Below are 16,253 nucleotides of genomic sequence, written 5' to 3'. Positions count from 1 at the left end.
AAGAACCCAGCACTGGCTAACATCCATCCCCTCGCTGTCTGCCAGCACCGCAGGGCCTTTCCCGCAGAGCTGCTCCACTCAGACCCGTCATTCCCTAATAAATTTCAGAGATTTATTAAAGACATGAGCGAGGGTACTTTCATACACTATAATTTTCCCTCCAGCTAGAAAAAAATTAGGGACATCTCACATCACAAAATCATTGTCATTGGCCTTGTGGCACACTGCTAAATGTGAGGTTAATTTTTTTCTTGTCCCTTTTCTTTGACCCTCCTATTTGCTACAACATGGTCCGAATTTCAGAGGGTATTAAAATGACTAAAGTCTTCTCAGACCATCAACACAGTCAAGAGGTCTATAAACTACCAAATAGTCCAAGACTTTGCCAGTGTGATCTATTTAAAAAGGAAGCAAATAAGAGAAATTCAAATTAATTGTGGGAAGAGAAATCAAATTCATTTTCTGCATTTGTGATGACTGGACAGAAGTGGAGAGGTTCACATGCATCATGAGATACCTAAAAGATACATCTTAAAATGATGCATCTATAGGAGAGGTTAGACAACAATTATATACTGTGAACAGTAACAAGCTACCTGTGTTTGGACAAGAATCATCTCAAGATTTCTACAAGATCTCAGGAATATAACAGCTACTAGTCGAGATACACAAGCTCAAACCAAATTGTGTTATACCTAGGGTGTGAAGGAGGGAGTTAAAGAAAAAATATGGGCAACTAAGCAAAGTGAAGGCTAACAGCTATGCTAGCCAAATTAACCAAAATTGCAACCAAGACACAGTGGTCAACAGGCTTTTTATAAAGAAAAATCCTGAAGTGCTGAAAAAGGATCACAGAAGATCATAAGGAAGCTTAAGGTGACAGCCTATTGGATTTCTAATAGGCTTTAAACAAATTTTAAGAAAACTAAGAAACCCCAAGTGACAAGATCTCCTGCAGGGATAAACAGCTGATGGTCTCATTCAGCATGGTACTTCCTACACTGCTGGCTTGTTTTTTTGAAAATGCTGATTTCTTAACACTTAAACATCTTACATTGCCTAGCACCACACTGTTCTACCAGATCCTGGTACACAAAATCAAATGCAACATCAAAAAAATTATTTTGATAAATTACGTAAAAAAAAAATAGGAAATTGTTCTTCCAAATTGTACTAATTTTCTCAAAAATATAATTGCTTGGCTGGGATATCTTTTGCCAGAGAATTACTGCAGATAATTTCACTAGACCTACATAATGTGCCCAGAATGCAGTCATAAAATTTTTGGTAGATTTGTTTAGAAGATATCCTTTGCTTCAAAAGTTTTACTAGAGCTTTGACAGACAGACCTGGCTGCAGCCTTTCTACTTGATTCACAACACCATGAATAAATGAAAGTAAGCATTACTAAAGAAATTACTGATTTGGCAAATGAGATTACTGTAAAAAATTGGCTTCCCTATTTGCAACGTGACATCAATTGTGTTTGTTTAGCTAAGCTGTCATGCATTTTATTTTGTGCAAATGCATTTAAATTGTATGACAGCTGCAGTCAGGTCTATGGTGGCAGGCATGAGACAGAAAGAGCAGTGCCGGCATGAGACAGGAAAAACAATACATTAGATGAATTTCTACAGAGCAAAAAAATTCCCTGTTTCTCCCATTCTTAAGCATTATCCTACTTCATAAACTATATGCCTAATGCCACGCTAGCACTTTTCTCTCTCTCATTCTCTGCTTTTTTAGCCAACCGTGTAAAACAACCTGTCACTGCAACAGTTGTTCCACTGCATGAGACACACTGGTTGAAATGCCAGAATTTAAAAACATTTGGATTTTAAAGCTGTGAGACAAGTAAGAATCAATGTTATATAAAAGTCTACCAAGAATCTCAACTAGTTTGCCTCGTTGCAATCTCCCTATACACAAAACATGACTAAATAAAATCTGTTAGTTAAAGGTGACAACAATTTGATCATATTCAGAACAATTTATAACAGCATGCCTTGTAACCAAGTAACAATAATAATAATGACTTGCCTAAACGAATACTGTATTGGGTTTTGTCCTTACTTGTTTAGGGCTTTTAGCTTTGTTTATTGAAGTTACAGGTCACAGATTTTTACAAGTTGTTGATCAAATACTGTAGGTGAGTGCACCACTCAGTAGCTTTTGGCCATCACATGCAGAGAACCAGATACCTTGCTCCTGTACTGTGGAGCAGGGATGCTCCACGGAAATAAGATACTCCTTGCCCAAATTCATGCTCTTGATCCTCAGAGATAAACCTTTTTATTCTTGCTTTGCACAGAGGAGAAGAATGTTACCCCACACTGGAAACAGATGTAAAAACAAGCTGCTACATCCACAGAATAAGCCACAGGAGAATGTGTTGTTAAAACAAGGAAAGGACATTCTTCAGTATTCTGCTAGCCAGAATTTGAGTCAATGCTGCAGAACAGTCTCCTCTCTTCCAGCATATTTAAAGCAACTAAAAAGACTCTAAAAATCTTCAAATTAGAGTGTAGACAGACTGTAACACTTGGCACTGGGGGGACGAAAGACTTCACACAACCATGAGATCATTCAAATCTAACAACTTTTACTCCCAAGTTTTACTCCCAAGAATGGTGACAACAAAAGTCAGAAGAGACTGCAGAAAGAAATCTGCTCTGGTCTTTCTCCAAACTTACAGTCTTCACTAAATGTGTGATCTAAGAGATTTAGCTACACCATTACAAACAAAAGTGGCATGGATTTACAAGGTTTACGCATTTTCAACCAAATTTAAACTTTGTTTACGTTTGTTTATTGCAATTGTGTAAAGGATTTATGATTCAATGTATCCTAAAGTGGAAAAACAGAGAACAGTTGAATCTGGAAGACTTTATCAAGCATCCTGATTTTGATAAACCTTTTAGTCTTTTGAAAGTAGATTTTCTTTTCATTTCAAAACTTAAAGAGCAATATAAATTTATCCAATACAGCTCTGGGGCAGGGAGAAGCAGGTATGCTGCACTGTCCAAAGTTTGACCTAACCACCTGGGTATGCAGTACATTTTACTCAAGGATGCAAAAATGGCAACATCAATGCAAGAAAAAAAAATCTATTCCTACAAAAAACACAAATAGTTGTCAAATAAACACAAAAACCCCCAAAACTAATACACCATAGTCCATTCAGATAGAACATAAGTTATCACAGTATGGAGAAAGTGCAAGCAATTTGAATTTTTAATCTACTAGACTTCATCAGTATTTACAACAAATTAATTTCATGTTTGCAGAACATTTTTTTACATTTCAGCCATGTTGTGACTGGCCTTCTGAAAGCTAATCTAAACTGTCTAGTCATTTGAATTGGATTTACATGCCAGTAACTTTGAAAATAAAATAACTGATGGTGTGTAAATCTTTGATTTGTCTGTATTTTTCTGTTTAATTTTGGGGATTTTCTGTAAATATAAAATAAGCCCACAAACCACCTTCAAAAAGGTGTTCTTCCTTTAGATTACAGAACAAGTTTTATGTGTGAACAAATTCAGGAATGCTTTGTATCATCTAATAATACTATTATTTGATGATAAAAAATCTGATTTTTCCAAACTGACAAGATTTTGCCTAAATTCTCCCTTTTAATTTCAGGTGACGGCTCTACACTTTAAAAGAGTTACCCATTACTGCATAATAATTTGGAGATACAGATCACTAGCCACTTTTAATATTACAGGCTGAAAAACCTACATAAGGACAAAAAAATCGTTACAGAATCCCACAGTTTCCAAATGTAATTTTTCTGATCTATTGATTTCAAACATTGTTTAGATTTGTTTTCATGAAAGAAAAGGCTTGACAGTGAATGGATTCATTTCCAGGCTGTCAGCTTACATAAAGACACAGCAACAGCTGAATCATCTTTTGTTTCTCCTTGGAGGTCAGAGGGCTATGGAAATATTTAGAAAAAAATCAGTCCAAACTACCATAATTCAGATATTTTTATCCTCCCAAAACCAAACCCTTTTTTCCACCAGACACTAAATAAGTTCAGATTAATCCAACTGAACTGCTCAAACACTCCATGTACCAACAGATCCTTGGTTTGTGGGCAGCTTCGTGCTTCTCAGCTCTGATGAATTATTATTTCCTACTAAAGGCAGCAAGAAGACTGCACCACTTATTGCATTTTGGGATGAGGTGCAAGAAAAAGAAGGCAGTAACACACAGTGAAATCTTATCTTCATGATGTACGAGAGAGATTATCTACTCATTTTAACTAAACCAAGGATTTAACTCAGAACTTCAAGCTCCAGAAGAACCTGGTAACTTTATTTTAAAAGAATACGGATTTTAACTTTAGAAAAAAATCAAATAAGTAAGCTTTGAACAGGAAAAAAATTCCCTTTAGATGCAATATTCACTATTTCAGAATTAGCCTCTGTCTTTAGTAATTTAAAGAAGAATTCAGTAGCAAAACACTTCCTGCCTGGCAGACAACCCTAACTTATCCCAAAAACTCTACAGTTCAGCCAGGTAGTTGGGAATCAGATCAGTACTTCCCAGTTGCCTCTCACACACATTGAGACAGCCTTTTTCACACCAGCCCTCTGGCAAGCCTTCCTCCCGAGCACGTGAACATCTACAGGACTATTTTGTCGCTATAGCAGGTACATTTCACAGCAAGAAGAGCAGTGGATCATAATCTATTCATAAACCTGTTCTGAAACAAGTCTGTACACTTTAAAAAAAAACCTGAATTGACTTCCTATAGTCTATTTCTAGTTATTAAAAGAAAAGTTGGAGTAATAATGCAAGTGATCTATTAAATAACATTAATTTGTAAAATAATCTGCCACTTGCCAGAAATCAAATTATTCTTGTTTTATACATTTATTAAATAAACTCTGTAGAAATTAGTAATAATGGGGGGTTTTGTGCAAAAGAATAAGTATAGCAGAAAAAAAAAGTAGATGATGAATAAAAAACACAACATTCAAGGTTATAAATAAATATATCTGAGGCATTCAGAACTCCTTGGACTTACTGCAAGTGACGTTCTCATAAAATCCTTTCTTTTTAAAGAATAAATACCATGAATACTGAAAATAGTATCTACATCTATATACTTCCAAAGAAACTTTTTTCTTTTTTAAAAATTTAATGAGCAAATAACAACTGTAAACATAACAAGACACAGTTACTCATGCTTCTTAAATATGATCCAAACATTTAATAAATATTTTACTTGAAATTTTGTTTAAAATTATAGTTTTATGTAGCAAAAGACTAAGGTATAGGTAGTTGTGCTAGGCTATAAATAAATAAAAATTTTAAAAATATCAGTGATTTTAAAGCTATGCCAAGTCTAGAAATAGTTGTTTCAATTCTGCTACAAAATAGACAAGATGCTTAAGGAAAAGACAGTATTTTGAAATAAGATGACACAAAGTCCTGCATTCTCTATGCATCGTTTGCTTTAAAAGGGAAAGAAGAAATATCTCTTTCATTTGTTTTACTCATGTTATTATTTTACAAATGGGTCGTTCCTCAACATCTTCTCTCAATGCCGCCTTTATTAAATAACGAACCAGACCATATAATTAAATAAACAAATATCAAATGCCTATGCACAGACTGGAAATGGACATATTTTCAACAGCTATTCAAATATTCTTTCTTTTTCCATAATATCTACTGGTGTTCATAAATTTTCTCAAACCTACCATCTCACTTTGTCAGCCTCTATGTATTATCTTAGTTCAGAAAGTCAGCATGAGCAATAATGCAATACGAGGACTTTTATTTTTTTTCACTCATCAAAGACCAAGTATTTACCTTCCACAAGCATGTCTGGCACATCTGCTTGATATCTAGGCCCCACTCTGATTTCTCCCTTGTCTGCTAAAAGCGTTTTCAATGATGGATCATACACCAATGAATAAAAAAAAGTATCCTAAAAAAAAAAGACATATTTGCAACAGCATAGTAATTTTTAAAATTAGGTTTGCAGACTTGTAACACCTTCCATTTGGAAATCTGCATACTTTACAGAACACAGATTTGGTACATAAATCTTTACTTTATATAATACAGATGTTTCATGAGTGCTTTTAAAAGGCTTATTAAGATTTCTCTCATTGTTAGGACTTTCTTCAGAACAGAGCAATAATGAAAAGATTCGTACACAAAAATATATCAGTGGGGTTGAAGAGAATTAATGTTAACTGCCTTCTGAATTTATCATGTTTGTACTCATAAGTATCTTTACCATACTGACTTTCCATTATAAATTAAGCTCAAAAAAATATAAAACACTGTCTGTGTAAATCCCTTTTGGGCACGAAAACAGTATTGGCAAATGTGGTACAGTCACATATGTATAGGCCAAGTCCTGCTTTCAAAAATATTATTACTGATTATCAGTGGTTTGGTGTAGAAATTTAAAAATAAAGACATACTAATTTCAGATAGAAAATACTGTCTTCCTGATGTTATATTAAGACATTCCAAAGAAAAATATGTTTATTTTGAAGGCGTTTTGCAATCTTTCAAATTCTTGGGGAATTTTCTTCCTCTCTGGAAAAGCTAAGCATCCTAAGTATCCTTCCAGAAAAAGGTGAGGAGACACTTTCTTTATCATAAAAACAAAACAAAATCACACAAAAAAAAATAAGGAGAAAAAAAAAAAAAAGGCACATGTGAATTCTCCCATCAGTATCTGCTACAGGAAAACATCTCTATATTTTCATCTATAAGATGTCATTTTAATTCCTTCAAATTAATTATTTTCTAAATACAAACAGATTAATAATAAACCTATCATTTCAGTGTTTCAATTAGTTTTTTTATCCAATATTATTGTTTAAATTAGTGTTTTGAACAACATAATTTTTCCAACCTATCATCCAAGATATGATTTTTAAAGTATTTTGTGCCCATTTGTTAAAAGTACGGAAAGAAAAATAAACTTATCCCAATATTTACTTGAATAGAAATCACCATTACCTCTTTCTCCAGGTACGACAGCACAGATTCTGTCTCATTCAGGAGTGCAACACTGCATTTTCCCCTATACAAACATAAGCAAGAATAGTTAATTTGTAAAAAGTCCAAATTTCAAGTAAAAAGTTACTTACAAGAAAACAATCTAGATATACTTTAACCTTCTACACTGAAAGTATAAAACATATTGAAATATATAAAAATTAACATTGCCATACTTTAGTAATACCAAAATTAGCATAAAAGCAACAAATCAAATGCAAGCATTCAAATACATTGGAATTCCACCAAACTGGGAAACAGTTTCAGTAATGGAGAATTCAGTAATGGAGAAGCAGAAAAAGAGAAGAGGTACAATGGCAAACAATAAATACACACACAATTAATAAAAAGATTCCAGGATTAAAGAAACATCACCTCCACGTGACTTGTCTCCAGGAAGTTCAGTGTATAATTTGAAAACAAATAACCCAAACTACAAAGAATATAAGGCTTTACATTTTAGACTGTAGAAACAAAGTACTTTTCTCTTTTGAATGGAAGTGTTTTTAATAACGAATCATGGAATTCTATCAGTCTTTTCTATGCCCACATTAAAATGCTAATGACCTCATTTCTGTACAGGCTCTTGTTGCTCAGTAGTGATACAGACCTGCCCATGTGGAACATAAGCAGTCAATGCAATGGGACTTTGAGCCCACCACCCTCAACCCCTTCTCATCCCCATCTCCCCTCAGCATTGCCTTGCCTCAAATTCCTCTGTCTCCAGCTTCTCTGAAAATAACCTGCAGAATTATGTTTAACAAATGGTATTTTAAAGGAACACTTATGGATGTGGATGAAAAATGTTAAGTGTGCTGAATCACCTTGCTAGCAACTCATATTTTTATGTTATATTTTACAATTGAACTACCATTTTATATATATATATATATATGTATGGGTGTGTGTGTGTGTATATATATATATATCTGTATCTATATCTATGAAGATATATTTATTACCCCTTACATACAGCACCTTGTACTTCATGCACCAAAGTTTTACTCAGTTTAATTATTTGCCAAGAGGTTCCTGTGGCATTATACATCCAGCTACACAAACAGTGCCCAGAACATCCATCTCCCATCTTCCCTCATGGAACAGACCAGAATACAAATAGAGAAAGAGTAATTGTTTGCAGAGACCTTCTTGATTTTAAAATAACACCAAAATGGTTATTATAAAAACTTGTCATTCTGTCAGGGAGTGCTGACTCTAAGCTTTAGAGGCATAAGAAGCCAATTGCTAATGGCTGATACCCAGCTAATGTCTTATTCATTGCCACTGCACATCCTGGGAAAGGGGGGAGAAGCCACACAATTACTGTCCTGAATTTCTCTTCATTGTCACACCTGTCAGGAGAACCAAACCACCAAAGAAAAATGGTGGGAAGAGGGGGAAGAAAAGTATGACCACAGCACACAACAGCAGAGGAGTAGGAAAGCTTCTAGATACCCCATAATGTCTTTCTTTGAAGGCTTTCTTGAAACTCTAAGCCTCAATAATTCCAGAGCATTCACTTCTAAAAATTAATTGTGTTGTAGCATTAAGTCAGTTTTCCAACTTTACTTTAATATTTTATTGGGTTTTTTAGTGTAAGAGGTTAACCAGGAGTTTACCTTTCCAGTCTGCTTCTATTCCATACAGCTCGAACATGCTCTCTCTCCCCTACAGCCTGCCCTTATTTAACTCAAATTACCACAGAGGCATTCATTGCTCCACTGCCATCATGGCTACAAAAGTATTTTATTGACTAGCCTCATCTTCTACTGCTGGTCTGTTAAAAATTCATTTTATTTCATTAAGATATAAGATCAGTCCCTGCAGCATGTCTTTTAAGTGAGTGGATTTCCATTTGATGCTACACTTCTTTGCACAGCACTTTAACCATCTAACGGCTGGCATCACACAGAGGTAACATTGTGTATGCATATCTCACGTGCATGGGCTTGTGTCTCAACAAAGACAGTACTAGACCTACAGTAGACACCAAAAAATAAGAAAAAAACCAACAAAACTCATATTTGCAAACAGGTAAATTAGAGAAGTCTTTCTACTTTTGATTCTCTATATTAAAGATACCTGTTTCTGTAATCTAGAAACCTGCAATACTTAATATAAGTGATTTAGAATATTTACCAAATTGATAAAAGCCTACTGTTTATATAACTCCTCCTCTCTTTCTTTCCCATCAGAGGAAAAGCTTTTCTGTCTAGTTGTAAATGCTCTGCTGGGTTGAACCAAGCATCTAGTTCATTTTATTATATCCAGCACTCCTCAGTCATGGATGATAAGGAAATAATTTAAGTGAATATCGATTTGCAGTAATACACCCCTTAATATTCTCCAACCACCACTGCACTTTTCACCTGTTCCTCAATATTAATAATCAAATGCCCTGGAGGAAAAGTTAATGTCATTTAAACCACATTACAATGTGACTTGGGAGTTAGGTCTTTAAGGGATGTATCTGAAAACCCATAGCTTCTCTGGATTTAAAAATAATATTTTCCTCCTTACAGTGTTCTGGATCTTTATTCCTTAATGTTTTTTTAAGTATTTCAGATAATGTGGACAGATAGAGCTATATCAAATAAATAATCAATATAACAGCATAAAATCTTACTGTTCCAAACTAGCCAGAGAAAAGAAAGGGGGAGCTAGCTGCCTACAAAAACAAATGAAAGAGAATGTATGCTGCATTTAGCAGATTATAAAAACAGTTACAGACCAAAATAAAATTATACTCGCTTCTTTCAGAAACTCTAATGTCTTTACATTTTGAGTGTTATTTATTTATGGAGTATTAGTGGCACACAATGCCACGGGTTCTGTTGGAGTCTCCTGAATGCATGACTAAACTGAACTCAGATAAAAATTACAAAGAATTGCCCAGTTTTTAAAAAATTACATAAATAAAGAGTTGTCTACTATTTTTCCATATATGAAACATTCTTCCTTTTATGTAACTCTGATTCTCTGATTCAAGCTGTATTCCTCCAACAAGCAGCATTCTTGACTTAATTGGTGTCATCAAGGTGAATTATTAGTTAGCAGCATCAGAAGGTCTCAATGTCAAGATGACACATCTGATTTTGACCTTTCTCTCCAATTAAAAATATTCAGAAAAGATTTTCTTTACTTCCTACAGAATTAGGCAAAATTTATCTCCTAGGAATGTTGAGTGGAAGTTTAAGCAATCTCAGCAATGCACAAATAACAGTAAACAAAAAAGTAAGTCAGCTTCTATGTCTTCATTACAACTTAATTCTGATGAGATTAAGTTGTGCCTTCAGAATCCTTTCTGCTCTTAGATGTACTTCATATTTAAACTGGTCACACATAAAGAGTTGCTCCATTGAGCTGACAACAATGCCAACAAAACTTATTATGTAATTAAATCAGCAACAAAAAGTTATTTAGAGGTCTTGAAGTAAAAGGAGACAATAAAACTCACTTTTAAATATATGCTCATGGTATTGACAGCTTCTATCATATAAACCACTTAGGATTCAATTTCTTCTCCTGTCCTAGTAACCAGAGCCACAACTCACAACACTTTTCTTTAAAGTATTAATCATGTGACAGCTCTTTTCACATGCTACACCTTCCTTTACTCTTATTTTTTAGAAGCTTTTGTCTGCTTGTAAATTTTTTTTGTATGTTCCAGGTGACTTCAGCAGTCACCTGGAACATACAATTGCTGAACATTTATACCCATCAGCTAACAGAGGCCTGACAAGCTATTTTTCCACGCCTACAGTTTACTTCCATACCTCAGGGAAGCCCTTTTGTTACAATACAAAAATGAGACTCACCCTTTTTCCAGAAAAAAAAAACCAAAACTTTAGAACTAAAGTGCCTTAATGATTTTGTAGGAAAGGACTTCTTCAATAGCCCCAGCAGAAACCCAGGACCATGCAGTTGCAAAAACAAAACTCTAACCAAAACCTCAAAGCACAGAGACACTAATGAGGATTAAAAGGAAATGGTAAGGAATACTAGTTATCATGGTAGACACTTCTATCTCATTGCAATAATGTATGAGATACTTCTATGTCATTACAGGGAACAAGGAAGATTTGTTACACCCCCCCACACACTCCTTTGTTTTATGGAACTATTTTTCCTGGGATGGGTGGGAGGCTTTTTGGGTGGAACAAAGAAAAGGAGAAAAGGAGAATTAAATTCCAAAACATAAATGACAGCTTTGTGAGACACTCAGAGGTCAGACTGTCTTGCACAATTCAATATGGAGCTCATGAAAATCAACACTCTACATGAGACGTCAGTTATTGTGCCAGTCCTGAAGGAGAGATTTCATGGAGAACAGGCTGAGGTAAGACCTAAGAGATCCTGAGAACTCAAGACAAAAACGTGCCCTGTTTCAGTGAGATCCAATAGAGGAATGAAAAACATGTGGGAACTCACTTCAGACACGAATGTGACAACAATCAATATTTAGATGAAAGACAAGACTGCCCTTACTAATCTGTTACAATGAAGGCAAAAGATGATACACAGCTCAAGAATTTAAGTAGCATGAAAGGAAGTTGTACCAAGGTTATTATACCAGACAATGTTATGAAAAGATTTCAAATATAGTCTGGTTAAACAAGCTAGAGCAAAACATCAAATTGCCAGAAATGGCTTCTTGTTTGCACTGTCTAGGTAACTGTTCTTTAATGAGATTTGTCTTAAAAGTAATTAAAAATATAGATTAAAATCTTTATAGAAAATTTAAAAAGTTAATGCAAACACTTATATTTTAAAACTATCAAAATTAATCAAAATCAACCACCTCATCTTTTACAATGCCTGTTCATTTCAGCCCTAACTTTTAAACCAGTGGAAACCTCTACAATTCCTGTTCTGCTGTTATTGAAGGTTATTTCTTCATGTTTTCACCAGATGAGTAAGACAGCCCATGAGATACAGATTTTTTTAAAATAAGGTTTTCTTGGAACAGGAAGCATGCAAAAAAAAAAAACCCCAGAAATAAATTAAAACAAAACAAAATACCTGCTGCCTGTTAACCAGTATGAATGATAGGGGTGGAAAAGGCAACTTCATGGGTTCAGTACCACACCAACAAAATCTCCTGTCGGTATGTTAGTGCAGCCTAAGTGAATAATCTGAATGACTCTCAGAATTCATTGCTCTGGGTTCCCACCAAGTCAATGAAACTTTATGTGCATTGCTAACTCAGATACAAGCTGAAGAAAGAAAAACACATATGCAGGCATGACCTCAGAGATTTGGAAATAACAATTATTGATTGCCCTCCTGAAAACAACAGAATTATGTTGGATAATTTTGTACAGATATATACCAATTGTATCTTGATGTTCTGCATCAAGAAATGTTAGTGTCTCAGTACACATTTGGACCACAGAAGCCTGAGTCACTAGCTAGACAGTCTGAGAATAAAATAACAGGAAAGAATATTAAGAAATATTATGCTTGTGAGAAAAAACCGATTTGATTTTAACATATGCTCTTACTTCAATGACTATCAGAGATTAAACTCAAATGAAGGTGCATAACAAAGAGAGGTAGAAAGGAGCAGGTGCAGGAGTAGAACTCCAGAACAATCTTTCACACATCCAGCATAAAGGGAGAAAAGGGGGGGGAAGAGGTACAGATATTGAGTAAAGGAGGAGAGAGCTGCCTGAAATAACAGCGCATTGTTTCCTGAACTGTCTTAAATGAGAAAGTGCTTCGAAGATTTCCAATCAAACATCCACTTTGAGCCAAGTCTTGATCCCTTCCTTACAAGCAGCCTACACTGCGATGATGATCACCAAACCACAGAATGGGAACTCTGGAGTCCAAAGAGTTTCTACTAATTATATGAAATTGAATCCCCTGTCACGGCAAGCCAGTGTTAAGAGTAGCTGTGTATTTTACTTTGAAGCACAGTTTAAGGGGCACAGAATGATGCTGACAGACACATACCAATGTCTTTATAGCAAATTTCAAGTTCTCAAGACTGCAAAGAGATTAACTGGGGAGCAAGCTATTGCATAACACTAAAGACAAAAAAATAAAAACATCATCATAGTGTAATAAAACATCATCAAATCTGTAATAGATACCTAACTACAATTCGACTTTTAAAATATTCAATCAATATCTAGAATTGACAAAAAAAACTGCATTGTATTGATTCATAATTAATTGGCTCAAATTTGTCTCTGTTCATTTGCAGAGCCACCTCGAACATGAGGAAGAAAACACAAACAACAAACAAAAAATATTTGATAGGTGACTGCCACTGAGACCTGTGCCTCTGACAAAATAATACCAATCTTCTAAAGAGTACAAGGTTGTGTATCTGTGGCTGAAGGAAAAATCAATAAACTTGGTATTATCTGATTAACACACACTTGATCAAATAAAATTAAAAACCGAATGCACAGCAAACTGATTTATGCACATCTAAATGAACTAGTAAATGCCTGGCATCTAAACATGAGCATTGATTATATGGATGGCCCAGGATTTTGATACTGCACACGGCTTTTAGTCAAAAGATTCAGAGGTTTAATTTTCATTAGAGCTGGAGTGCTAATTTTGTGCACGCCAAATTGGTAAGATTTACAGTGTCCTGAAGCAATCGTGCCCAACTGACATGGATTTAAAAGTAATTAAAACGTAAATATTTTGGCAATGTGGCCACAGTAAAAGTATATATTTTGATACCTCAAAACAAGCGTAACTGTAGATGTACTTTCTGTAAACTGGAAACTGCATTGTTGCAAACTCAATCATTGATATTTTTTCTCTAGGGATTAATTCATGCTAAAAAGTAAAAGAATTGTCACCTTTTAGCACAGCAGCAGTGATGCACATGAACTGAACAAAACCACAGAAGGCTGGTTAGGAATGATTTTCCATACAATCATGAAACCATTTAGATCATCAAGCTGCCCAGCTCAGAAGTAACACACATCACCCCATGCAACTGGAAGTAAAAGTTTTGCACCTTATGAAGAGCTCCTACTGCAGTACAAGGAAATATATACTGATTTTCATATATTTAAGTGACAGTTTTCCACTGATAAATAACTTTTTCTTACATTGTTAGTAGTACTGGTTATTTACCACATATAAAAGCAAGATTCTGCCCTGAATTCTCATTTTAATTCAAGAAAGAATAATTTGAATTCTACTGGAAAAGAAAAAAAGAGAAGGAAATAGTCAGACATGCTTCAAAAGTCCCTTTGCTCCAAATAAACTCAGTCCAGAAGGGAAGAATACCTTGCTAAACAGTCCAAATGATTAAGTAAGCACATGCCTATGCAAAACAAATTCACTCCTTATCCAGTCTGATTTATGCCAGAAAATAATCAGGCTCATAAGGTCCCTAGCAAGTGTTTAAAAAAGGAGCTAAAATTTGTATATATACTCACACACCCTGTATGCAGAAACTTCTAGTTTGCCAAGAATGCCAAAACTAGAAATGCTGAGATAATACCACTAAATTCTGAAGAGCCCTGTCTCGAAAAGTAACACTATAAGATGACCTGCTGTATCTGTCTTGAGCTTCAGACCATTTGTTGTGTTTTGAGTGGAGGAATCCCACATTCAGAAAAAAAATAATTTCTCTACACCTTAGTTTCATCACACAACTTTCTTTTTTGCTGTTCCTTCATGATCTCATCAGGACTCACTAATATTGATACTTCAAACAGCTGAGTCATTTATAACACATCTAAAGAGCACCACACGGTCACACTTTGTAAGCATGACATGTTCTTATAAACTGCACTTTCTTAAGATACTTTTTCTGCTGTGTCTACAAAGTGGTACCAATCAAAGTTTCTTTAGTCTACCCAAGAGCAAGGGTACCATTTAACAACCAAAAAGACAACCATCAAATAACAAAAAAATCATCAAACAAACAATTAAAATGAACAAAACACCAAACTGAAAAAAAAAATTAATGCTGTGTTCTGAATTCCATTAATGATCAGAATAATGTCAAAAGAGGGAAAACAAGATCCTTGTAGACTGGTGCTTTAGCAGTTTAAGTAACTTTTTTGTACGTTTACATGTAAAAATATGCAGAGGGTACAAATTTCTTAATAAAAATTGAAGAACTCTTCTCACGATCTGACTATTTGGATGCTCTTTAATGTCACATATGCACAGGCATTCTGCAAAAATACATTCTTCCCAATCATATTAGTCAGCTTTTAATAAAACTATCTTATGCAATTACAATTTTTAAAAGGCTCATAAAGTCCTTTCTATGTATTTCACATTAACGAAAGAGAGTGGCTCAGCGAGTCCGGCTGACAGGACAACTGTGACAAGGACATGTGGGATTACAGAGCCTGGCAAAACTGCATCTGCAACACGCAGGGATTAGGAAGGAAGGAGATAATCCACTGGAGGGTAGTTACTGACTGCACACATTTGAGCAGATAGGGGAGGCAATAATTTCACTTGTAACTTGACCAGTAGGCAGGAAGGTACCAAGCCTTGTCTTTGATCCCCAGACTGACACATGAGCTTGCTCTGTGCCACACACCATGACTCCAGAACAAGACAGGCAATTCCACCTTCTAAAACACATTCCACTGCAAGAACTCTGTCCACAGTGCATCACTGCCACATTTAGTTACTACATTACCCACTTATTCTTATCTAAATCTGGCTCTTTGGTGCTTTTTTGTGCCAAAACTTATGCTGCTCCCTAAAGCTACTGAAATGGCATAGTGACATCTAATTTAAAGGGGAGACAAGATGAAGTCTAAAAAATCCCAGCATTTCTAACAATACAAATTACATTTCAAAACAGTTACATATAATGTATATATAACAAAATAAAAATATCAGAATGAGGGATGAAACTGTATTTCACTAACACAAGAGCAAATAAATTATATCAGAATTATTCAAAACCCAGAGTTGCAGACCAAAAAGCTCCAGAATTAGACAGGCACATCAAACAAATCTAACACAGCAAAATAACTGCAAGGTAACTCAGCTATGAAGTAACAGCAACAGGTGTATAAATGAGACACACCATATTTGGAATTGTGAACTAGGACAAATGCAACCTTATTGATACGGTTTTTTTTAGAGGGGAAGAGATGCAATGTCCACTGCCATTCAGTTTGAAAAATGCAAAAAGAGTAAAGTTAAGAAAAGAAGAAAAACAAAACAAAGGCAGTAAAACCTTATCAGTAAAAACTAAATAA

The 16,253-nt window shown here is 34.9% G+C and overlaps 1 protein-coding gene across 2 annotated transcripts in view; it reads right to left on the bottom strand.

The window, feature by feature from the left end:
- MTA3 (metastasis associated 1 family member 3) overlaps positions 1 to 16,253 on the bottom strand; it is a 135,590-nt gene that overhangs the window by 93,530 nt on the left and 25,807 nt on the right. For both annotated transcript variants that reach the window (XM_088053521.1, XM_005523379.3), the window contains exons 5-6: positions 7,003 to 7,066; positions 5,833 to 5,950 (exon numbers count right to left, since the gene is read on the bottom strand). In XM_088053521.1, the coding sequence (XP_087909647.1) occupies positions 5,833 to 5,950; positions 7,003 to 7,066 (182 nt within the window). The remainder of the gene's footprint in view (positions 1 to 5,832; positions 5,951 to 7,002; positions 7,067 to 16,253) is intronic.

This window comes from Pseudopodoces humilis, chromosome 3 (genome assembly GCF_049639895.1).
Source record: "Pseudopodoces humilis isolate 2021_Gansu_Grassland_sample_001 chromosome 3, ASM4963989v1, whole genome shotgun sequence".
NCBI lineage: Eukaryota > Metazoa > Chordata > Aves > Passeriformes > Paridae > Pseudopodoces > Pseudopodoces humilis.
This window is presented reverse-complemented; position numbering and strand designations above follow the sequence as displayed.